Here is a 25539-nt window from a genome sequence, read left to right as displayed (position 1 = left end):
CAATTAACCCGAACACACAATTGCTAATTGGAAACAATGAAACACTTAAGTTTTGCCGCCCACTTCCGAAGAAGCCAAAATTCTGATTTTTAGATAGATGTACCTGTAGTCTTCTTTTTATCTTTAGGGATTGAAGTATTTTTTTTTCTTGTTGTGGAACCAATATTAAGCCAGGATTAACACCAGAATCTATTTTCTTCTAAGTTATTTCTATGCTTGTACGGAAAAAGCTGTTAGTCCTTAGGAAGGAATGTCTGGTCATTTAGATCTGTGTTCTAATACATAAAGTGACAACATTTAGTTCCACATTTCACATTTCAGACAATTCATTTAATGTAATCTCAAAATTGAGTTTACAACCTGAAAATATAAGTGTGCATATCCTATTCCCTATGAATATGAACTGTTTTAAAATCTAAGTAACTATTACTGAAAACACAATTTTAAACATTTCAGAACTGTTTTAGCATACTGAAGTAGTGGCTATTGAAAACAAAGCAGTCATAAAAGGTAGGAACCTGTAAAATGAACCCAAAACAATACAACTTCCACTAACAGCTCACTTAAAACATTCAGCACTTAACTAACTGGATAATATTCTTTTTAAAATTATTATTAAAAAGAGGAAATTTAAAACAACTGAATTTCTTCAAAAACAGTATTTTCAATGGCAGACTGTTAACTTTAAAAACGCTTTTCCTTTTTCAAGCACTTAGTTATACTAGTTTCCAAATTAAAACATAAGCTATTTTTTGTCTCAAGGCTTCTCACAGCTTAGGGAATGAAATACAGGAAACGCTGTACAGGTACATGAAGTTATGTATCTATCAAGATTATTCATATGAAGGACATAAATGGAAATCCTGAATACTGAATATCTACTGAATAAGATAAAAAATGCAACAATGTACTAACTCTGAAAGAATAATAATTGTGTTGTACTAATCAAAGAATGTTAATTTCAAGCAAAGAGTTTTTCAGCTTCTTTCATTTTTCTTTTCCTGTCCATTTTAGAAACTTCAGTCCATCCAGCTTCTCGCATTTTTCTCATACTTGTCATTTTCAGTGCAGAGCCTGTAGTTTTTAAGTTTGATGTTGTTGGTTTCTAAGAAGACAAATAAAGCCATCCATTAATTTCTGCACTAAATTTGATTAGTTGTGTATTTTAATTTAAAGAGAAACTAAGATACCTTTTTCGGTGTCATAGCACATAACTGCAAAGCAGGAGGATAATCTTTGTATAATTTCCTACAGATTTCTTCATCTGAAACTATGCTCTTAAAAAAAAAAAGTTAATTAATTCAGAAATTGCTTTTCTTTTACCTTGGAAATACTAGATTGTGAGAAAAAGTTAAATTATTATTATAAAGCATCTACAGCATCTACAAGCTTCAACATGAAGCATGTAAAAATTATTAAAATTATTTTTTATTTTATAGAGTAGTACTTTATTTGCGATAGGGTTGCCCATTTGGTATACTTAAATTGTCTCCAGAAAAGACAATGAAATAAAAAGATACAGATACATTTTGTCCTGCTTATAGAACCTCACATCCTACATTCATTCTTAGATGTGGCAGTGTACATAACAAATCATTATAGCACACTATTAGTTTTAGAATTTTACCAGGAGGTCACTATGTTCAGAGCTATCTGACTGAGTATCCAACTGCAGAAGCACTTTTTGCTTTTTCCTCATATATCCTTCTGAAGGCAGATCTGTGCTTTCACTTTGCAGCTTACGTACTGGGGGAGTCTTTACAACATATGTCTAGGAAAAAAAAAGATCGTATCTAAAACTCCATTTTCAGTGGTTCTTCTAGAATGTAAAACTAAACCTATAAGCCAGGTTGCATCAAAGATCCAAACAAAAGCAAAAAATATAATATATTGTTTTGTATTGCCAAACAGGAAAAAGAACAGAAAGTCCCAAAGACTTTCACCATATCCACCCTCTATCTCATGGGCATATATTCAGTTCATACTCTGAATTACACAAAGAACACAAGCAAACCTACAGGAAGAAGTTTTCAGAAAGCCACTGACAGAGATACCAAGAATTAAACACACACACACACACACACTCTTAGAAGATAAACTTCTGTTTGTTTGCAATATTGAATCTTTAGAAAGGTTAAAACAAAAATTACCATCATTCTTTTGTTCCAATATAAACATTTCATGTGAGCTTTTGACAAGGTAGAACCATAAGGCTTTATGGTTATAACAAAGCAGTCAGGAATATACTGATAAATCTTACAGCTACTGATAATTCTTACAGCTAGACAAGCTTTTTTCTGTTTCATAAGCGAAAAACCTGCCCTTTACAAACAGACAATACTTTCTTTTAATAGTAAGTAAAAAACAACAATAACAACAAAAATTAGTCATGTTATTGAATTCACAGGCCCTCTTAAAACAAGTAGTTTTAGTCCCATTTACCAAGAAGGGAAGACAAATGAGGTAACAGAGTAAGAAAAATGGAACACAACTGGAACCCTTTCACAAACTGTTTTCTAGTTATCACTGAAGAATTCATATATTCTTGTGGCCATCTACCTTTTAAATCCCTGTTTATCACAAAGAAAAATAGTGTTTCTAGAGCATTAAAAAATACACTCAAAGTACACCGTAAGAACTGTAAGTTACAAACCTTGAACATTGGACTGCACAAGGTACTTCTTGCAGGTCCTGAAGAAGTTTCTTTATTTTCCACTACATTGACTTTTATAGGAATATAATTTGGAGATGATCTTTTTTTTGAATCAATAGATGCAAAATCCAGATTTAGATGAGGTTTAGGAGTCTCAAAAAAGTGAGTCTGTATTTTCTAAAATGTAAAAAGGCTTAAATTAAGAGCAAATTGATGTCTTCTGTCCAGTAACATTTAACATGAAACTTCAACCAGTATGCATACATACAAATGTCATCAAATTCTATCATTAATTAATAATAAAACTAAAACTACCTTGTGCTTCTTTTCTATTTCAGGAACTGTATTTTTGGGAGGTTCTTTTGCAAGACTCTTCTAAAAAGAAAAAAAGGAAAAAGATGTTTTGTCATAGGAAGTAATAAATCTTACTTTAGTTGTTGTACACACGCTCAGCATAATTAAGCACACTCTTCATCCCCAAGATGCATGTCATGGCTGTCATTATTATAGTTCAAAAGCATGTCACATAGTGTTATATTAACAAAAAACGTACCTTTTCTTCTATTTCTGCTTTAAGCTGTTCCTCAAGGGATGACAGTTCACTTTTCAAATGCAGTAACTCATTTTCCTGAAGGCAATTAGATAATACAAACGTTAACTGCTCTTAACCTGGAAAGAAAAAACTCAAAACAGACCTAATAAAGCACTAAATTCCTAAGATATTCATTATAAACATAAGCAAAATATCATCTGTTCAATACAGCTAACTTGCTAAGAGGTACCTAGAATTCATTTTCTGAATAATTCAACTTCTGTGAAGAGAAATGTCAGAAAGATACCAACTTTTGGGTAGACATTATAGCACTACACTTTTACAGAGTCTTGAGATATTGACTCTTAAAACTTTTCTCCAAGCTAAGCTTCCTAGAAAGGAAAAATGGAGGGAAAAAAGGCAACTTTTTCAACAAAAAGAATTTTTAATACTTGGGAGAAGGGGGAAAAAAGAAAACTAATAAAAAAATAACTTAACCGGGTGGTATGGTTAGACTATGTGCACTATCAGGAAAGGTGGGCACGAAAGCACAGCTTCTCCTATTTATTTTTAAAAAGAGCTAATGTTTGAACACACATTAGAGTCAGTAAGTAAATGCAGTACATGGAAATTGGTACATGCAGTAAATGCAATACATGGAAATTATCTTCACTACTTTTCAGTGTAATTAAAGAAAAAAAGCATTTAAGAGGAAGAATTCTATTATAATATTTATACTGGAGCAGCATAGCAGCCTCTCTATTAAATTACTCACTGCCGAAGTGTCTATCTTACCAAGGATCTTTTTTCTGATGACAGCTCATGCTCCTTTATCTTAAAAAGGTTTAATTCTGTATCCTTCTCTTCAACCATTTTATCATATTGGTGCTGCATTAAAAAAACAAATATCCAAAGCCTAATTATTTGACTAATTGTTATAATTATAGATATATCTAACCTTAAAACCTCACTTTTTTTTCTTTTTCCAGATAAAACTACTTTGGAGCTGGAGAAAGCACTATGAACAAACATTTAGACCTCTGCAGACCTCCGCAGCACAACAGAAAATGTACAAGCAGTGTTATTTTGTAGGTGACAGACAATGACTTATCTCTAGGCAGCGATGTGTTTAAGCAAAGCAACAAAAAGTTAGCCATATTATTTTTCTCATAATGCTAAATATACTGTGAAATAGGTCAATTAAAATACATTTTGGTAAACTAAAGGCACTAAGAAGTTCTCATAAAACTGACAGACACATATTTTGACACTGACGCATATTGCATGAGGATAATATCAAATGAAGCCTGAATACAACGAAATCCTGACAAACACAAAAATATATATTCCTTTATTCAGCCCACATATAACATCTTGAAAAACACAACTTCAAAGGACTGCTGCCATAACCACACGTTATGTAAAGCATTTAGGGACCTATGATGTGACTAGTTCACTCCATGATTCCTAAAAATTTAGGTTTTATCTGCCAGTAGGCTTTTTTTTACTCTGAAAATGAGTTTATTTTTAGTTATTGAAAGTCAAGCACATGCTCAAACTCATTTCCAAGCATCAGATCTTTATTATCATTTGTAATACTCTGGCATTGAAACGTTTTTATTTAACACAGTATCACACACTACACATCACGGAAATCGTTAAAAATTCCCACCTTGTGCTTTTCCATAAGTGCTACCATCTCAGCAATCTTGTGTTGACATCGGACATCAGTTTCCTTCTGTATTACTGTTGCTTCATCAGCCAGTAACCTCATCTTTTCTACCTGTTAGTAGTAAGTTTCTTCTAATAATGAATAATTAAGAACAACATGCTAACAAAAATCTCAGTTTAATTTCTTCCCTCCCCCTGGGTGCAAGGTATAGTTTTCTCACGTAGTCTTTATTTTCTTTAAAGATCCTTCTCAAATCCTTCACCTTTTACACTTTTTTTTTTTTTTTTTTTTTAAGATGCCCAAGTAAAATCTAGGTCTCATGTAAAACCTTTTACCTGTGGCAAATAAGCACAAAGTAGAACCCTGAGCAGTAAGGAATAACCGAGTAGCAATTCAAGCACTTTGCCCTAACATTTTTTGACATTATCCTCAAAATTGTAGGCATGAAAACATAAATATAAGGAACGTTATCATCTTATTTGCTTAAAGTATCTTTGCACCAAGAATATAATTTCTGTGGACAATATCCTGACAAAAAGGTTTTTTGGTTAGGTACTTATTTTTGAAGACATACAAAAATATTTCAATTTAAGAAGGTATGCAAGAATATTTCAACTTTCAACACTGTTGTGTTGTAACATTTGTTCACAGGCATGCAGTTCCATTCATGCCTATTAAACTGTTACATATGTGTGAGAAGTCTGGCCTATATAGCTTCATAAAATGTATCTTTGATAAGTTATATCACTTAAGAATTAAAGTTGCAGTAACATTTAACAACTCTCACCTCTTCAAGAAGTTTATCTTCAGTTAGTTTTTTTGCTTCAATTTCTTTTTGATAGATGTCAACTGTGTCCTTATGTTGCTTGTTGATATTTTCTATCTCTAACTCTAATTTAGTCACCTTTTGAGAATGCAGAATTACTCCTGTTATTTATTCTCGAACAACTAAGCCCTTAAAAAATACTTCAGAACAGAATGATGCTGTACTTTTTAGATATATGACTATACCCTTTCTTATTTATCATTCAGGTTTTCTCATAAAGAGCTGAACTTTATCCTGAAGACCATTTGATTGCCCTCAGAGCAGTCTACATCTATCTTGAAGTGTGGTAGACAAAACTGAACACTATTCTAATGAGAGACTCACCAGTGCAGAGCAGAAACTGCCTAAAATGAATAACATACCTATATTTTATTTGCTCCTTTTATTTTTCCAGTAGGAAGGCATTACTGATAAATGTTCAGTATAATAGGGACTAAAAAAATAGGTATTTGGGGGAAGAGAATTCCTTGAAATGTGATGTCTATCTCTTATAAATGTCTGATACTCCATTTTCCAGTGATAAAACATGTAACATCTTCCAGAAATTGAGTCCGTTGTTGTCAAATGTTGAATGCTGTGTCCTAGCTCCATAAAAAAATTAAGCACATGCTTACCATTAATAACTGAGACTTAAGAAATACATTGTCTTTGCATTTGACCGTTGTCTTCTACATGAAGCTATATAAACCTACCTTCCCTTCATAAATACTTGTTTTCTTGATTTCTGCTGTAATTTTCTTTTTCATCACTTTATTCTGTTAAAATAAAATACATGCTAATGTTTAATAAATTAACAGAATCATGTAATAATGGCATAAAGCAGTCTGGAATCCTCAAAATTCCAGTTCTCAGTAAGCTGAGAACTCTCTCTTTGTTATCTATTTCTGCAGTTCAGGTTCCAGATCAATTCTCCAGGCAAAAAACTGCTCAGCTTCTTTACTAACTCTGTCTTTTATGCTTTGTGACCTTATGAAAGGCTTCCCTTTCATAAGACGAGGAAGAAACCCCAGGATGCATGGCACCTCTGCCTCCTGTGGTATGTGGCTTATATAGAACATCAATTTACTCCTGTGCTGTGCTATAAAGGAAGAATCGATGATATAATGACTTACTCATTCCAAAATCAGGGAGAAAATACTGCTGACAGGAAATATGTCATTACAAAAAAAATCCAGAGACAGATTTTGACATATTTCTATAATTATTTACAGTTGGTAAAGTATATGGATGATACCATGTGCTAACTTAAAATAATAAAAGTCCAAAACAATATTTCTATACCCGCATTAAAAAAAGCGAACAAAAACTTTAAAAGTAAATAAAACACCAGATAATTTACAAATCAAGTTAACTCCAAAGGTTATTCTTTAATTTGCTCAGAGGTAAGATTACAAAAAGAAAACGAAACAAAAAAGAAAATGCTATAAATTACCTAGCTATATCAAATTCATTACATCAGACTGTAATTGTTGAATAGCAGCAGTAACCACAAAATGTCTGCATGTTTTATGGATTTGTGACTTTAAACTGGGCCTACCTCCTGTTGCAGGCCTTCTATATACTTGGTTTTATTTTCCATCTGCTTCTTTAAATTATTCAACTAAAAGAGATATTTCAAACATTTGAAACATTGAAATAGCATTTATAGCAGTTTTCTAACAAACAACATGAGAAATTTTTGTCAAAGTGCTTAAACATGTACAACGCACAGGCTAGATTAATTTGTAAATTTGTAAGTCTGTAAACTTAAAACTGAACTTTAAAACTCTAATAATGTAAAATCTTAGCATGTGTTTTGGTCCCATTAGAAGTAATGGGGCTTGCACAAATTTACAACTTAATTTCCAAACTTTTTAAAGTTCATTTTTAAGTTTACAGACTTACAAATATGAAATACTGTTAGAATTTTGCTAGCCCAATGTAAGACTAATACTAATGAAATGGTTTGTTAGCAGCTTTGGAGCTTCACCACAAAAAATAAAATATATTTAAATACATGCAATCTTATTTGAAATACCAAAATTCTCTACTATTTCTGAAAAAAAAATGAATGGTTATACCTTATTTTCTAGAATCTTCAACTGCTTTTCCTTTCTTGAAATTTCATTTTCAATACTTCTAGTCTGAAATTATAATAGTTTTTAAATCTGGTCAAAAATGACAAATAAATTAATACTTTATATTTATTTGTAGAAGATGGCTAAGATAACTATTCCATGCCGTGATTATCTTCTAATTTATTTTTATTTAAGTATTGAAAGCCAGCGTGAGAGTCTGTGTGAAAACAGAGTAAGAAAATAAACATATTTGCATACAGCTATAAGTTCTACTACATACTAAAAGCTAAACCCTACCCCATACATCACTAAATGGTACAGATGAAAAGACGAAAAAACAAGGGAGAAAAAAAAACAAAAAAAAAAGGGGAGAAAAGAAAAAAGGAAAAAGAAAGAAATAGAAAAGGAAGAGAAAAAGAAATGGCTTGTTTGCATCCCTGAAATAAAACAAATCTGGTCTCATAAGTCTCCATGTAAAGATTAAATTTACTAGTGGAAGTCCCCGTCTTTTAAGAATAAAAGGTTAAGCATTTGTACTTATGTTGATTTACTTAGTAACAGTGTTAGAGAGACAAAAATCTCTCCAAAAGGCTGTATCTCAAAAAAGCATCTGCAGGGAAAAAAAATAGAAGTTTTACATTTATATTGTCCCCTATAGGTAATGTTATACTTTTATATGTTAAAGCACATGACGGTCATACATTTTCTTCACTTTCATCCAGTTTACTTTTAATCTCTTCACCCTTCTTTGCCATCTTTTCCTTCCAGGACTCCAGTTCATTTCTAAAGGCCAAATGAATGAGTATTAGTAAAAATTTTAAAACTTCAGAGTTCTTTCACTGCTATTGAAAAAAAGAGATATTTTAGTTTCTAAAAGAATTTGCTTTGTTAAAACAACTAATATTCATGAGAGTTTGATAAGCTGTTCACCAAAAATATGCAAAAGTGAGTGGTAGGTTAAAAAAATACCTACTAGATATTAAGTATGCGAAAAAAATCTTGTATCTTCGGTGAAACATATTCTAATCTTTAAGACTGTAAAGTACATAAGAAATATGGAAGGCTGCTCATTAATGCAGCTTGGGTGAGACAAAGGCTGGGTGAAAGGTTAATGTTTAGTCATTTATTTTTTACCATATTTCACCCATAATTTCTATTTGCTTTTTATTTTCTTCACAAATAGCATAATCCAGAAATACTACCAGAAATCACGTAGCACAGCATATGAGCACACTACTAACATTAAGTACTGATGGAATCAAGATTATTTCTTTAAACAATATTATCCTTTAATATGATTTCTACTTGCCTCAACTGGCTGTTTTCTTCTTCCAGGTTTTCTAATAACTTCTTTGTATTTTCTTCTTTTTTTCTGTTATCCTAGGAAAAGGCATATGCAAGTAAAATGAGTAAAATGCAAAGTGAGAACTCTGATAGTATCTCAGTCTACCTTATTACAAGGGTAATTACACTTACTTTTATTTTTAAATACAAATGCAGTTTCAAATATATCCTATGATTTATATGTTCTCCTTCAAAAACAGATAAGAGTTTATAACTTGCCTCACAACTTTCTTGCAGCTTCTTGAGTTCTGCAGCTATATGACTTTTCTCCTGTGCTATCTGCTCCTTTTCTAATAAAAGCTTACTGAAATCCACTGTTAGTTGCTCATTCTTTAGCCTAATTTAAAATACAGGGTCAGAGAAAAATGAACACGTATTTTCAAATTTCATTTTAAGTCCAATTTAAATGTTACAAACATATTATAAAAACTGTCACAAAAAGTTCAGGCCTGCGTCTGCAAATTCAAGCTTTTTAACAAAATTAGTATAGAGCAATAGTGATGTGAAGAGGTTCTCAAAGGAAGAGGAGGAAAGAAAGTGAGAAACAACTTTCAAATAATGGTTGCTGGAAAAGACCTAGTCCAACATCCAGCTCAAAGCAGGGTCAACATTCCGAAGTACTTTCGCTTCATGTTAATTCATACAAGTCACAGAGATACTGAACAATTACATGCATAAAATATAAATATATATTTTATTAATGTAAATATATAAAGGCTGTCATACTGTGCGCTTAAGTTCAAAAATTTTAGAAAAGATCATCTCATAGTATATTACAGTGACTTCTGTGTAGCAGAAATATATCAAAGAAATGCAAAATTTTCAGAAAAGATCGTACATCTTCTGTTCAAGATCTGCATTCAGTGTCATAATCTGTTTTAAACAGGCTTCTTTGTTTTCCACTGTGTCAGTCAGCTGTACTTTCAAATCAAGTATTTCCTTCTGCAGAAGAAAGTGTTGAGTGTACATATGAAAATCACAATTGATTAAAGCTGCCAGAAATTAACAGACAACATAAAGCTTCAAGTTAAAATGAAACTGCAGACATGCCATAAATTAACCAGTCTGTATCCTTACATCTCTGTAGGGTAAATGCGTGTGTGAGGTACCTAATTCTCACGTGTACTGTGTCTTCCTATTATATACTCCAACTAAATACTCTGCTGAAGTTACTTTTCTCCAAGCATTTAAATAACAACATACAAAGACACTGTTGCCTTATACATCATGTTTTTGTTACTTAAAATTAAAACAAACCAACAGAAAAAACAGCATTCTAGTACTGTAAGTTAGTATAAGCACACGTCTTGCATGCATGCTGAACTATGATGTAAAACTCTTCCCTTAGAAATGGGGAATGTAATATAACTTATTTTATAATATGTAAATGCTTTGAATACTATTTCCTCTGAAACTCTAGTGATACAGTGCTACCACACGTAGGCAGTTGATTTGAAACGCACAAAGTATGTATGTTTGTGTATCTGTGCATGCATGTGTGCACACACATATGAATGCAGTGGGTAATTTTTAAACACAGCAAATAAACTTCTAGAGTTTGTTGATGTCACAAACAGATGACACATGTGAACATGAACAAGACCGTAAACTCTCAATAAAAGGAAGAGGAAAGGGATGTTTCTTCTAACATCCTTAATACACTGACTGTAGGAATGTAATATATAAGTATATATTATTCTATATAGCATCTACTACCACATAGTAAGGAGTGCAGTACTGTTGCACTGGCCACACTCATGAAGACATTTCCTATATTCATATATTCAAGCACAGATGTGTAATCTAATAATTTATTAAAACAAATTATAATCGCCCTTTTTTCAGACCTCTCTAACTTGGAGAATATTTTTCATTTCTTTTTCTCTCTCCTCCAATTGTTCAACAGTAGTCTCAAGATATTGTTTCTCCGTTAGAAGTCCTTGAACTTTTTCCTATTTAAGAACATTAATAAAACTCAGTTTACGAAATTGCATGTTCAGTATATGTACAATAAGCAACTTATATAAAAAAAAAAAGGAAAAAAAGCAAAAAAGGTAATCTTTCTATCCAGAGGGAGCAGTATTTGAATAAGCGTTAAAGAAGCAGCAAAGGACCACAAAGCTCAAGACAAAGAGAAACAAAACAAAACAAGCAAAACAGTGGGAAAAATAAAGTCCTTCAAAAACAGATGAAATACTTAAAAAGACAAGTGAGACACTTGATAGGGTAAGCAACAATATGACAGATCAGAAAGTGTTTCACAGGGCATTTAAGCTACTTAAAATGCAAGAGAGACTTCATATGAAAAGTAAATGCCATGAGACTAGTAAAAGAAAGAATATTTACCAGTGTTTCTGATAGCTCTTCTAGTTGCCTTTCTTTGTCACACTTTATTTTAGTCATCTCTTCTACAGCAAATGCAATGTAAAATTTATTAGGCAGAAATAATTTTATATAATTGTCAGACAGTACAAAGCATTGGTCCCTTAACAGTACCCAGTTTGCAAGACTCACTTCATTAAGTTCAGAAATCTTAAAGCTAAACTTAAACCTATCTTATGACTTTACTGAATGGCAGAACTGAAAGAATTATTCAAAAAGACATTAGAGAACACTTATCTGAAGAGAAGCTAACTGTTCATTTAAAAAAGATTCAGACTCTATTATATTTTCTACAATCCTGGTTTCAAGTAAACATGGATTGTAAAAATGTCTATGACAAACTAGTCTCAGTATTCGTGCACATGCACTTCTACAAAAAAAAAAGTTGTACTATATTCAGATATTCATATGGATATGCTGAAAAAGAAACCTATATACTAGCAAATTAATTTGAAATGTGTTTTCTATGTGCACCTTCACACTAATGGTGTTTTCACAACTACAGGACATCAGACTCATTTTTGCTCTGGGAAGTATCACAGTCTTATCTCATCTTGGTCCAGAAAACCAACCGCAGTTTGAACAGTTTTACCTTAAAATGCCCTCAATGCATCGGAAATCATGAAATCATATTTCTCATCTATCATTTATAGACTAGAGATATTTAGAAACACCTGCTGCACTGGGGTAACAGTGCTAAAGGTAGGTCTGGGGCTAAGGAGTGCCTATCTAGGAATCATAGGATAGCAAAACAATATTTAAAGCCATGCAAGAACTGAGGGCAGATCCTAAAGAGTCCCTGTATTTCCTGGAATAAGTGACACAAATATCATAAATAACACTTTGGAGATGCTCCGTTAAAAAGGAGAAAAAAAGGGGGAAAAAATCACTCAGGAGTTATATAGTATGATATTCAGCATCAGAGGACCACAAGCTACAACACAAGATTCTAAAATGGATACTGCACAGGGATGGTATATTTTCAGTAGCATTTACCTTAGTTTAGTTTATTTGCTTTTTTTTCCCCTACAGACTTACCTAGTTCACCACATTTCTTTCTGAGCTCCAGTGTAAGCAGTTTGGACTCATCTTCATACTTCTTCAATCTAGGAAAATCATATGGCTTTTTTCATCCGTATAGTACATAGGACTAGATTTGAAAGTTTAATGATAATAAGACGAAGTCCTACTGCAACCATTTTAAATACATCTGCCTTTCAACAAGCAGATGATATAACTATCTGCAACAAGTATCAAAATACACTATAACAATTCCTGAACATCAGACATAAAAATAAACTAATACATACACATAGGATTATGAAAATCAGAGATCAAAAATTTACTTTCTCATCAACCAGGATAACTACCAAATACATATATATACACGCATGTATATTTAGACCATAAACTCATCTACCTAGAAGACACATTAATGCAAAGTACCTCAAAACACCGATTCTTAAAATACTTGGTTTGATAAATTACTAAAAATACTGTTCTTTTCTTATACTTAGAAGGGTTGATTTTAGTTGCTATCAAGTTCTTTGACAAATACATAATTTTTAAAATTTTGGACAACCTGGAATAATAATAGTGCTTGGTATTAAACAGTACTATTATTAGATAAGGAAGAATATCATTCTCACTAAATGTTTTACTTTTTAAGAAGGATTTTCAAGTACTGAATGAGATCAGTTAGCTAAGAGTTGCACCTACATAGTCAGAAACCATAACCATCTTTATGTGTTAAACCTAGGTACTGTAGTTCTACAGTTATTACTATTAAAAAAGTACACCAGATCATACACATAATTTAATTTTATTCACACAGCACATAATCTAGCACTTTATCCTTAAGGTCACTCTATGAATGTAAACTGCTTGGTTTACCTGTTTTGTTCTTTTTCCAGTACACTTTTCAAATTAGAAATTGAAGTTTCAAATTCATCTACCATGGATGCATGCAGCGCCTTAGTTTCTTTACATTCTTCCATCTGAGCTTCTTTTTCTCCAGTGACTTGAATTAATGTTTTCACTGCAGTCTGCAATTCAGTTTCTAAGCTCTTCTGAACATCCTTTAAAAAATATTTAAAAATTCTATATATGTGCTTTCACAACTACCTACAATTAAAGTTCTATATGTGAAGTATCAGTAGTTATTTTTCAATTATTTATGCAATCTACTTATACTAGAAAATTATAAACAATCTCTACCTCTGTCTTTTGCAATGAAACTTTAGCTTCTTCTAGTTCTGCCCTCAAATGATCCTGAATAATCTGGGATTCTTTTAACATCTTCCCTTCATGTCCTATGCAGAAATATACATGCTTACATTTAATAACTTGTTTAATAAAAGTACTTGCATTTCTGTTTTAGAAATAAATACATTCCTACAACTTATTAAAGCTACATAATATGCTTATCTAAACTGTTGAAGAAAAAGATGCTTATTCAAGTAAGTTTCCTCAATGATATATGATTATAAGTTTGCAAAACTGAAGGAATTATCTCTTTGCAATTTTCAAAAACTTTCATTATTTGCCCAATAACAACAACAAAAAATGCTTCAAAAATAATTGCTCTTCCTGTTCCAGTCATTCCTTTGCCTTTTTCTTAATAGGATTCTATTTAAATAGAAAAGCTGCAGTGTTTGGGAGTGCCAGTGGGGAAGGGTTATTTGGTGAAGATACGAATGTATGTCTAGGTGAACAAAGAACAATGCAACCATTTATGGACTAGTGAATAGCTATTAGATATTAAGTCCCTTCACTAATTTTACATGAAAGGATTCAATCCAGTAACTAGAAAACAATATTGTATCTCTTATCATTTTTATTGTACTCATACAACTGAAATGGAACAATTCCCATAATATAGGCATTGTTACACAATGTGCTGATAAAAGTTATTTGTTATGGAAAAGGAATGATGGGGTATATAGCAGTTTTATAGTGGCATAACTATATTCACACCAGGTTTATTGACAAGCAAAATGAGAAGAAAAAAATCCCTCACCATGAAACTGCCATGTCAGTAGGAAAACAGACTGTAGCATAAGACCTAAGAGAAAAATCACTGATCGGAAATAAGGGCCTATATTTTATACCTAAGCAGATTATACTAATAATTCAGATCTTAAATCCCCAACTTCTGATCCACACAAGACTGATCTGCAAGGCCCCAAAGATGTGCTTATGAATAGTAACAAGTTAACATTATCAAGATGCTGTTTCCAGTTTTTCTTATCACCAACAATATTTTAATATAATTGAGTTCATTCTTACTTGCTGTTTCTTCTAAGTCATCAATCTTACTTTTTGATTCCTGCAACTGAGTTCTGATATTTCTTATGATTTCATCTTTTTCACCGTTCTGTATGGTCAAGACTGATATCTAACAAAAGTAAAGTTATATTATAATCAAGTCTAGAAAAGATGACAGATTTGTATCTTCATTTGTTTGTTATATATAATTAGTATTCAAGCTGGTATCATTCTATTTAAAAAAGGTGACTTTACCCAAATATTGGTCATGTCATTCTTTAGATAAAAAAAGTCAGTTCAAAATCAGAACATGAGTTCCAACAGATTAAGGATGCTGGAGCATAACTAAAGTCAGAAGCCCCAAACTATTGAACACAGTTCTAGCTGTTACTTCTTTTATATTTAGTGATGCTCTGAAACACTCCTTGCCTCTTTCTGATGAGGCATCCATCTTCAGATGAACCAAAAATTCTTGACCTTTTCAGCCACAGACTCAGGCCCTGCTTTTCAGTCAACTGCTTACACAAATCATCAATTCTTATCATATTTAATTTCTTCTGCCAACTCCGTCTTCCTTCATAGCTATCTCACAATCAATGCCAAAAATCTCTTCCGACATCAAGTTTAAAACCTCTCTTATCAGTTCATGCAGCAAATAAAGAGGGCTACAAGGGCTGATGAATGCTTTGCTAATTTTGTGCTTCTGCACAAGGCATTTTTATACAAGCAAGTTTATGTATAAAGCATAGGACAAAGATTCAGCGTTTACATGGTGCTTTTAAATCCTGTTACAAAGATATCTCTCATTAGGATACAGCAGTCTAATTCATATTTTATCCCAAATAATATAAGGATCACACATTTAAAACGGCATTTGCAATGTTAACTTTCATCCTTCCAAAAGCCTATTTTATAATCAAATCACTTTTAAAATAATTATTTTCTTTCCATGCATCAGTAAGTCATGAAAGCAAAAGAGTTCGAATATTAGTTTAAGAATCTGTAGGTTCTACAAAAACAAACCTGTTTTTCTTTCACACTGACTTCCAGTTCGTATTCTTTTTCACACTTGTCCAGCTTTTCTGCTTCTTCTTTTACTTTTGAGATACAGGAGTATCAATAGTCAATTTACTAATTAAAATATACTTTAAGTTAAACTTAATTTCCATTGTAAGTAAGCGGGACTCTCACATTTGAAACACATCTCCAGTCTGGTGTTCTCTGCTTGCACACGAAGTTCTTCAAATGCCATTATCATCCTCTAAAAACAACATTCAATATGTATATTCACATAGAACTAAGTACTTTCCATAACAAACTACTACAAGCTCCTATTCGTATGTATATGCTTTTTAAAAACTAAATTCAGAGTAAACAATTTTGAATTAAAACACATAATTATTAGAAGATAGAAGCATAAACAGTTACGTGCTCAACACAAACTAGTTCAGGGATATTTTCACTTGTCCATGTTTGTAGGTCCCTAGCACAACAGACAAACTGTTGTGCATTTCCTAGCTGCCTAGCTACTAAACTAGGTATAATTAATATTTAACTGTTGCCCTGCATGCTCTTTGATTCCCCTTAGTATTGGATTCATCACACTCACAAAAAAATGCCTCACGTTTCTTAAGTATAAATATAAAATGCTCTCATTTTTCATAGTGGAAAAGTTAATAATAAAAATATAACGGCTTAAAGCAATTTGCAACATTGCAAGAAAAAAAACAAATCTTCCTCAAGCCAAGGAAGCAAATTAACGAAAGATTTAATATTCACACCTTATTTTTCTTATTCCACACATAATCATCAGTTTTTATCATCTTGTTATTGCTGTAGCTTATTCAAAACTGAAAGTTTTTATGCAAGTGTACTATATTTTTCACCACAGAAATTTAATTTCCCATTAAAGTTCTATTTCTGCAAATACCAAGAATGTTTCAATCCTGCTGAGTCATCTCTATTATACATATACACATACGTACATACCCACGTGTGTGTAAGTATCTACATGTGTATTTATTACATATTTAAATTATACAAAAAGGTGTCTCTAGAGGAAAAAAAAAAGTGGGATTGACTTGATTTTTGCTCAGAGATGATAGCCAAGTACATTATTTCACTACAATGAGAGACCTACATCCTACACTCGGTTTTCCCCTCTACCTAACTGTGCCAATACTCGGTCCCACCTCCAGGAAAATGCCTCAGTGAATCCCCCCTCAACTTTTTGCTGAAGCTGACACAATGTGCAGAAAGGACTGTAAGGACAAGAGAAATGAGCACATACTGAAATACAAGAAATGCCACTGAAATACCATTTAAAAAAGACTTCTTTAGTGTAAAAGTGATTGAACACAGGTAAAGGCGAACTCAGAGAGGATACTATTCCATCCTTGGGAGATATTCAAAGCATGACCTGACACAGGACTGAGCAACCTGCACACCTGACCGTGCAAGGGACTGGACTACACGAACTGCAGAAGTCCCTGCTACCCTGTACTATTCTGTGAAATCAGTAGATGAGTGAAAAGGAGTACAAAACAAAGACAGAAGCTAGGGAAGTCACCTAACACTAAGATCTACATACTCCAAGCGATTGTTAATGCATTTTATCCAGTAAATCTGTTGCATGCAATACAACAGCAATACTTCAAGAGAGACTGAAAAATCAGAGTTCCAGCGTCCCAAACTGGGAGGGGTGGGAAAGGGTGTCCAAAGTTTTATCCGCTGTTTGACTTGAATAACAAACATATGAACATACATATGTAACTCAGATCATATGCCGAGCAAACTCGGTAAGCTACATCACTTACTTCAACGTTGTTATTAAGTTCCGCATACAGTTGTCTTGTTTCTTCTCTTTCATGTTCATCTATCAAAATAACAATGTACTAAAAAGTTTTACTTTGAAAAAAAAGAACTTTAGCTGTCCAAGCCGTCCTGCTCAACAGCAATGCTAAATTCCGAAGAATTATGTATTCTTTTCTTATTTTAGCAAGTCAGTGTGTGCCAAAGGTTATACAATCCAAAGAAAACGTATTTTCCATTGAGATATTAAGCAAGCTCAGCTTTTACTTTTTTTTTTTTTTGCAGGAGGAATGTAATTCTTTATCAATTTATATAAATATTAATAGTATTAATGCTATTAAATAATACTGCGCTAAAATGTCATGTATTTGAAAAGTGGTTATAAAGGTTCTGTATTTACTTTCAGCAGACATCCATACAACTATGTTCTATCTCCATCTTTTTATTTGAACAATTCCAGTTTCATAATGCTATTGATGCTATATCGTAATACTGATGCTATTTTTATTCCTCAAGAAAACAATTCAGGATAAATCAGAATGTAAGAGTAAGAAACAGTTAACCAAGAAATACAGTAAATCTATACACAGGTGTTTGCAGAGGCAAAACAAAAAAAGAGGCAGTCCCTTCGGATATATCTAAGATAAAGTCAGCAGAAGATTATTTAGATATTAAAATAACAATTCTGGATTTGATATAGATTAAAATCTCAAGTCAATAATATATTTTAATACTTTAAAAAAAAAAGTTTCATTTACTCAATCAGCCTTCTGGTGTTGGTCAATTTAGTGCAGGCCTAACTCATCCAGCCATAATAATGCTATTTCCTCTAGTCTGCTAGAGGAAATAGAAAAGATAAGTGGAGTAGATTCAGCTGCCTAAACACAGGCATGAAGTGCCATCTGACATGACCTAAAATATCCAAGGTACCTGGATGGGACTGACAAATGTGACAGGGCTTGAAAAGATCGGCATTCTTCTGGCTAATCGATATTATTCATGGTAGCTGAAAATTTGTTTCAAAGTTTCAGCAACTGAATTTCCCCAGTCATATAATCTTCAAACCAAAATCAATCTAATGTTAGAAAAGCTTTGAATTTAGCACCACAAAAGCACAGACACTAAATTTCACATCTAAATTTCATTCTGATCCACTGCGCCACATACATTTTATCCCACCTGGAAAATAACTCGGAACAAAATGACAGCCTTTTCCTTAAAAAAAAAAAAAAAAGCATACAAATTTATAGAAAGCGAGTACTTTGATAAATAAAGATTTAAATAGCATTTACATTTGGTGGACTTCTCCGTGAAACGAGCACAGGTTTCCTTGAGCAGATTACACATATGCTTTGAAGCACTGTTTCTGGAAGAAGGAAAAAATACCTTAATATGTTTTTTTCAGGGATGATGGTACTTTGCATACATAAAATAATGACAATGTAAAAGCTTGATGAGCTTAACAATTTAATACCTATTTTTAACTGCCCATATTAATAGTTCTTAGCAAGAAAACTTCATTTTTACAAAAACATATTTAAATGTATTACTTACTCTTTTAAAAGATCCTTATTTTCACATATTTCATCTTCAAGTTTTAAACTTAGTTTTTCATTTTCAAACTGATTTTAAGGGACAAGTACAGAAAGATACAGTTATTGAAAAACATTCCAGAACTGGAACTTTCACTTTTCAAGTCTCACATTAAAATGTTTTTTCTGCATCAGAAAATAGAAATCCATTTTATCTGAAATGACATGCTGAGCAATCTTTTGTTACAGTTTGTTCAAAGATAATAAAAACCCAGTAATTTACCAGCAATTGAAATACTTAAGGTGTGTATCCATAGGTACACTCACGCAACTTTGTGAATACACATTTTCACAGGACAAAAATTAAGCTCAAAGACAAAGGGCTATCAAAGATGTTCAAACTAGTTAATTAAGATCTGTCTATTTAATTTAGGCATTCAATAGTACAATACTGGCCTGCAATTCTTGAATGGCTTTACGCTGTGCTTCAATAATCTTTCTATTTTCTTGCAATTTTCTCTCTTTCTGCTTCAGTTCTGATTCTACAGTTACTTTCCATCTCTTGATCTTCTCAGCCTCTTTGTAGAGTTTTGAATATAATTCATTCATTGTTTCTCTACTCTATTGAAAATTCAGAATTTAATCTCAAATACTATTTAATCAACATTTTAGATACACACTTATCTCAGAAACATCAAAGGAATATTTTTCGTCACAGATAGTGGTACAAGCATCTATACAACCAAGAAAAAATTTAATGCATTCATTGTGCATGTATCAACACACATCACAGAAGTAAGGAACACAAATAGAATGCAAATGAGCACAAAACACCCCACGGACAGTCTGAAATTTTAGCTATGATATCATTTAAGGTTATCCTTTTATTCTGGCTGCATCGATGTATCATTACAATCATGACTGTATTTTAATAGCTACTAGGGATAAAAGAAGTTTGGTCCTTGGGAGATGAAAATGATTACACAGACAGTTAGAAATAAGTTCAGTTTTATTGCAGCAAACAGCATTCCATATCCGGGAAGCACAGTCAGCTCCTACTAATAATTAGCTTATTCAGAGGTGCAATAAGGCAGAACAATTTCAGTAAAAAGGCCAAGAAAAACAAATGAATGCTTGAGGAAGCCACTCCACTAAAATAATAAAGTCAAAAAAAACAACTGGAATAATTTTTCTAAGACTTCTCTAACTTGAATGCTTTTGTCTTTCAACGGATTTTTTAGAACCAGGTTCACAAAGATATTTAAACATCTTTATTACCAAAATCGTATTCTAATTAATCTTAAAACTCCTAAAATCCCCAGGCACTTAAAAAAATAAAAGAAAAAAAGAAAACTGCCTTCATATCTACAAGTTTACCCCTAGGCATGTTTACTACATCTTAAGTACTTTCTCTAAATAATATAGAATTAAACAGGTGATACGGAAAATAATTCTTCCTCTCTGTCTAACCTATCCATGGGATGGTGCTTATGAAACTGTTTCAAGAACAAATTAAATATTAGGAAGCCCTAAGAAAACAAATTTCCAAAGTATGTACTTAACTGACCTCTTCATCTATATCAGACCAAGGTTTTACTTGCTTTGAAATTGCATCTGGAACATGGACAGATTTTGATAAATCTATTAAAAAAGCAACAATAACAGAGTAACAGGTATGACATTGTGAAATTAGTCATGAAAAACATTCAAGATGATAGTCAAATAATCAAAATATATATATTGTGCAATATTAATGTTCATTTTAGGCTTACCTGAATCAGTGATTTCATCATGGTTGGGTGCACTTGTCATTACAAAGGGCAAATTAAAATCATCACCCGGGCATTTGCTAAAACCCTGGATAAAGTTAAAAATTAGCTTCTTATAGTTAAGTTTGAAAAGCAGGATTACAAATCCCAGAAAAACAAACAAACAAAAAAAAACAACTAAAGTGAAAACAGAACTTTCCATTAATAAATCAACTGCAGAGTATTTTAAAAGCACAAGATAATGAAAATCCTTTTGATCTCTCCTGATTGCTTTCTAACTCACTGTGGTTTTTAGAACTGTCTGTCCTTTGTAGTTGGCTTTATAAACTAGACTATCTGTGACCCTAGAAGTGGATGTTTTTCATTAGTTATAAAGTAATTTGCTATTACATGCTTGTTCACAGTTGCATGGTAAAAAACACATTAAGCCAAGTGAATTTTTTCCTTAAGTCCAATATTTATGTTTTTTTTTTTCTTCACCAATAATATTTTCTGAAATGGACCTGATAAACTTCTGTGCCTTTTAGCACACCTTGGCAAATCAATTTTTCATGCTAAAATTTTGTCTGGTACACAGCATAATTAATCACTTTCTGTCATATTTGAATCTAAGTATATTCAAAAAGAAATCTCAGCATGAAAAAACTTGTGGAATTCAGAGCATTTAGAGCCTAGTGACAGCACACTTTCACTCTGCATTTGATTGTGGTGGGAGCAATAAATCCAAGCGAGCCCAAACTAGACTTTGTATCCTTTCCAACTTACTGCTCTGAATTATCCACATCAAGCATCCACTATTTGTCACTGGCAGTTAAAGGTTAAAATACATAGCAAACAGCTGAGAAAATGAGTCTTTGGGGTTGTGAAAACATAAAAGCAGAAAATGTAGGTCCAGTTCCCAAGGTCTCATAGATTTGCCAATTCAGAATTCTTCCATTCTAATTATATCCAGGACTCATGGCAACCAAAATTGAAAATGCTCGTCTTCCTGCCAGCCCTAATGGTTTACAGTAAAACAATGTCGTGAACATCCTTCCCAGGATGGAAGCCCCGGGCTTTGCCAGGGCCCATTGCTTGGGTTCTCCCACCCGCCACGATCACCCGCCACTGCCTCAGCAGCCTGACCTGGCCAAGCCCTGTAGCCCGAGTGCTGGCCTGGGGCTTAACTGCAGACACCTGGCCGCCGCTCAGCCGCGGTGGCACAAACAGCTTAAACGGCTTTTCCTTCTCCATGGCCTTGGAGGAAAGGACAGTGCCTCAGGTATGGCCACGCCGTGGCTCGCCACGCTGAGGGAGAGCGAGGAGGCGGGAAGCGGCGGCGCGCGGGGGACGCAAAATGGAGAGCCGCAAAGGCAGCGCCTCAGGGGGAGCAGGGCCGCGCGACCCGGGGGAACGCGGCAAGGCGGGAAGGCGCCCGGGCGCGGCGGCAACGGCCGGCGGGAGCCCGCGGGGCTCGGCGCCGCCTAGTGCAGGTCCCAGATCTCGCAGAGCAGGGCCGTCAGCCGCGGGTCCCTAGTCCGCCATGTCACCAGCACCTCCGCGTGGCTGTGATTGAGCGTGCGCAGCTCCGTGAGGCGCCCGATGAGGCGGGCGAAGTGCTGCGGGTCGTCGGGGTGGTGGATCTTGGAGTACTTGTAGAGGATGTCCAGGAGCGGCTCCTGCAGCTCCTCCACGTGCCGCTTGTCCCTCAGGAGCGGGCGGTCTGCGGGAGGTGGCGTTACCGGGGGGTTAAAGCGGGTTAAAAGCAACGCCAGTGAGTTACAGCGGCTCGTCTCGTGGTTTTACCTGAAAAAAAGACGGTCGCTGCGAGGAGCAGGGCATATTCTGTCTCTGTCACTTTAAGTTCTCCCATGCTTCTGTAGAAGTAAAACAGCGCAGTAATAAACTCCTCGGTTATACCTTGGAAATGAAATAAAATCAGAATGTTAGTAAAGAAATAGGCATTGTGAGTCATCTTTGCCTATTCTTTCAAAGTTCCAGGCTGTTCACCTCATGAAACTGTTAATAAGCTTAGTATAGCTCAAGGGTTCCTTATCCTTGGAAATAAGCAGAGGCAAAAGCCTCCTCCTCCCATGAAGGAATAGTGCCAGGATGGCATCGGATCAGCTCAGAGCAGAGGGGAGAAGTGGGATACAGGCCACAGCACCACTCGGGGTGCTCAGTGAGTTATGCACTTCCACATGTCTTTTTCCAGAGGTCTCCATTACCTGTGGTCGTAGTGGAAGTTGGGCTGTCTTCGCTGTGAGACATTTCCATGGAATAAATGGCATTCTTGTCAAGGTTTTGAATGTGGCAACATGTCCCATGCTCAGCAAATCTTCCGTGACCTGCAGCAAGTGTGACAGTTCACAGCTAAACATAATGCTGCTTTGAACATTTGGCTGCATCTGCTTTGCAGGTATGTACCTGAAATTGTGTATATTGTTCTCAATCCCATGAAGAGGGAGCAGATAAATTGGATTTTTTGTTTTTTTGGCATACACCAGCAGGTTTATTTGTTGCGTTATTGCTTGTCAAAATAATCTGTTGTGTCAAATTTATGTCATTGTTATAGCTAATGTTATTCATTCACCTCATAGTTTGTTCTGCAGACACTCACAAATGTTGCTGTTTGCAGAATAAACGGTGCTATATTTGAGTGGACAATTACTTGAAATTCAATGAATAAAAACAAATGGCAGTTATGGCTGAACTACTGGTGTTAATACAAAGCTTATAGGTGAAACTTACTGTCACTTGTTGATGGGCATTCACTAATTTTTTGGTTGTATATCTGGGCTGAACGCAAAAACATTGCTTCAACTGTTGACCCTTTTAGTAGTGCAACTTGATCTTCACTAGCTAAACTTGCAAATCCTGCAGAGAAAGATATTGTTAAGACTTGAAGTTGTGGCTGCCTCTAAGCTCCTAATACAGGTTGATAAAATGACATTTTAATAAATATCTTTAATGGAAAGCAGGAGCACTATTTAAAAGACCTATGTACCAAAGGCTAGACTCTTACTTTTTTTCTTGCTAATTTGCAGACCAAACAAAAAGATTTTGTGCTTAGAAGATTCAGAGGAAGATTTAAAAAGGCAAAATGGGAATAAGCAAGACTTTATCAAAAATTTGCTCATACCTTGCTATTACCTGATACATGTCACATAACCAAATGCCTTATAAATTTGTTCTATTGCTAAGTGAATGTGAATATTCTTATCCATTGAAATCTGATATGTTTTAAAATTGTATTCATCTGTTCACTAACTCATTATCTATACTTATAATTCTGGAGCAAATTATGTTGTTAATACTGATCAAAGCAGAGTGTGAAACACAACTTCAAGAAAAAATTACATCAAATGTCTGTTTTAGACATGTCTGTTAACTTTTGTCAGAGAAATTTACAATTTAGAGTAATAAATTATCAACATCCCCATCAAATGTTATTTTGTCAATATTAAACTGAATTGCAGTGGATGTTATCACATGCTCCCTTGTTCTTGTATTGCAGGAAAATATGAGCAGGATCACCCAGCACGTCCCTCCTGTGCTGCCTTTTCTTTGAAGGTACGTTTCTTGTCTTTGATGACTGCAATGAATTGCAAACTTTATCTTGAGCAAGTTATTATTTTAACACATACTCTGAAATCCAATTAAGTTTGCAAGTGTTACGTGTTTTGAAGTAGATATACTTTTCAGAGAATGTTTTTTTCTGTGTCACACATGGAAATGAAATCTAATTATAGTAAAAATTTGGAGGCAGTCCAGATTTGTCCTTATGAAAGAAGATGTAGGAAACTACTAGCAAGTACTGTCAAATGGTTATCCAGATCATCAGTGTTTGAAGACAAGATAATCAGTTGAATAATAATTTTCTTAAAGCGTATATATTTCTTTCAGACGAATGCCACCAGTATGGTATCTGCCTCTTAAAATAATGCGTCAGACATACAGTGTAACATTTTCCAAAAGAGGGAACTTACCTGGGAGTCTTTTTGTGAAATCAACTAATACTTGTACATGAACAACTGCTGTCTCGGAGAGACGCAGAAAACTTTCCTCTGGACTTGCAGTTTCTTGTAGCTGCATGAAAGAGTGTTTAGACTTTTGATATAAGCAAATATAATGTTTAGGATAATAATAACTCAGTAATGCAGGGTGATTGTTCTGTATACATACAAACTTCTTTGTTTCCTCAAGGGGAATTGTGTATTTTTGATGTGCTGCTACAATGTGGTCAAGAAGTTGATGCTCCCCTGGAGTGAGTTCCATCTTCTCTGTGATCTGTTAAAAAAGTAAATCAATCCAATGACAATTTGTTAAGGCAAAAATAAATTATAGATACTTCAAATAGAAAAATATCTCACTTTTCCAGGTCTTGTTGTAGATGATACATGCTTACTATTCAGTCCTTCATCTTCTAGTTTTATGTTGCAAAGAAAACTGCTCTTCTGTTTGAAATTTTTCCTGAGTCGCTTTGACTTGCACTGTACTTCAGTCAGCAAACCTATGAGGCATAGAAGTGTGTAGGAATGCACCTTAAAGGAACACTGTTTCCTAGAGAATATGGCAAAACACTATTCATTAGGTGAATTTGCGTTCATTATCCATCAAAGGCCTGAGTGTTTGCTATCTTTTCCTGTTACTTTAGGTGTGACTCTGTAACATGTAAGCATTGAGAATGGGATAAATACTATGCTTTTTTTTTT

At 33.9% G+C, this 25539-nt stretch overlaps 2 protein-coding genes across 2 annotated transcripts; both read right to left on the bottom strand.

The window, feature by feature from the left end:
* Window positions 1–923: 923 nt before the first annotated feature.
* On the bottom strand, window positions 924–22095 carry LOC104573978 (synaptonemal complex protein 1). The gene is made up of 31 exons (XM_010221217.2): window positions 21971–22095; window positions 20849–20933; window positions 20644–20690; window positions 19533–19697; window positions 19099–19166; window positions 18837–18910; window positions 17550–17608; window positions 15925–15994; window positions 15757–15830; window positions 14755–14863; window positions 13684–13778; window positions 13360–13544; window positions 12505–12572; window positions 11431–11492; window positions 10932–11036; window positions 9923–10026; window positions 9304–9421; window positions 9050–9120; window positions 8442–8523; window positions 7744–7806; window positions 7221–7283; window positions 6376–6438; window positions 5645–5761; window positions 4858–4968; window positions 3981–4073; window positions 3207–3281; window positions 2969–3028; window positions 2654–2830; window positions 1628–1771; window positions 1191–1277; window positions 924–1105 (listed from the first exon to the last, which is right to left on the bottom strand). The coding sequence occupies exons 1-31, from the start codon at window positions 22076–22078 to the stop codon at window positions 962–964; spliced, it is 2946 nt and encodes a 981-aa protein (XP_010219519.2). The 5' UTR covers window positions 22079–22095; the 3' UTR covers window positions 924–961.
* A 213-nt stretch (window positions 22096–22308) lies between these two features.
* On the bottom strand, window positions 22309–25387 carry LOC148592541 (bile acid receptor-like; the record flags this gene model as incomplete). Its single annotated transcript, XM_088534481.1, has 7 exons — window positions 22309–22547; window positions 22631–22744; window positions 23053–23172; window positions 23576–23701; window positions 24814–24913; window positions 25010–25114; window positions 25198–25387. Coding segments are annotated over 7 exons (994 nt in total), but the record flags the coding sequence as incomplete, so codon positions are not given.
* Between the last annotated feature and the right edge of the window lie 152 nt (window positions 25388–25539).

Source organism: Tinamus guttatus, unplaced genomic scaffold (genome assembly GCF_059628265.1).
Source record: "Tinamus guttatus ecotype Peru unplaced genomic scaffold, ASM5962826v1 Tinamus_guttatus_pri_ptg000563l, whole genome shotgun sequence".
Classification (NCBI taxonomy): domain Eukaryota; kingdom Metazoa; phylum Chordata; class Aves; order Tinamiformes; family Tinamidae; genus Tinamus; species Tinamus guttatus.
The sequence above is the reverse complement of the archived record's forward strand: the minus strand, read 5'-3'. Positions and strand labels throughout refer to the sequence as shown.

Coding starts and splice junctions, on each gene's coding strand:
- LOC104573978 (XM_010221217.2), bottom strand. CDS start 22,078: ATGGAGAAGGAAAAGCCGTTTAAGCTGTTTGTGCCACCGCGGCTGAGC. Junction 13,779..14,754: donor TGACTTAGAAGAAACAGCAA/GTAAGAATGAAC, acceptor ATTTCTGCATAG/GACATGAAGGGAAGATGTTA. Junction 5,762..6,375: donor CAAGTATTTATGAAGGGAAG/GTAGGTTTATAT, acceptor CATTCTCAAAAG/GTGACTAAATTAGAGTTAGA.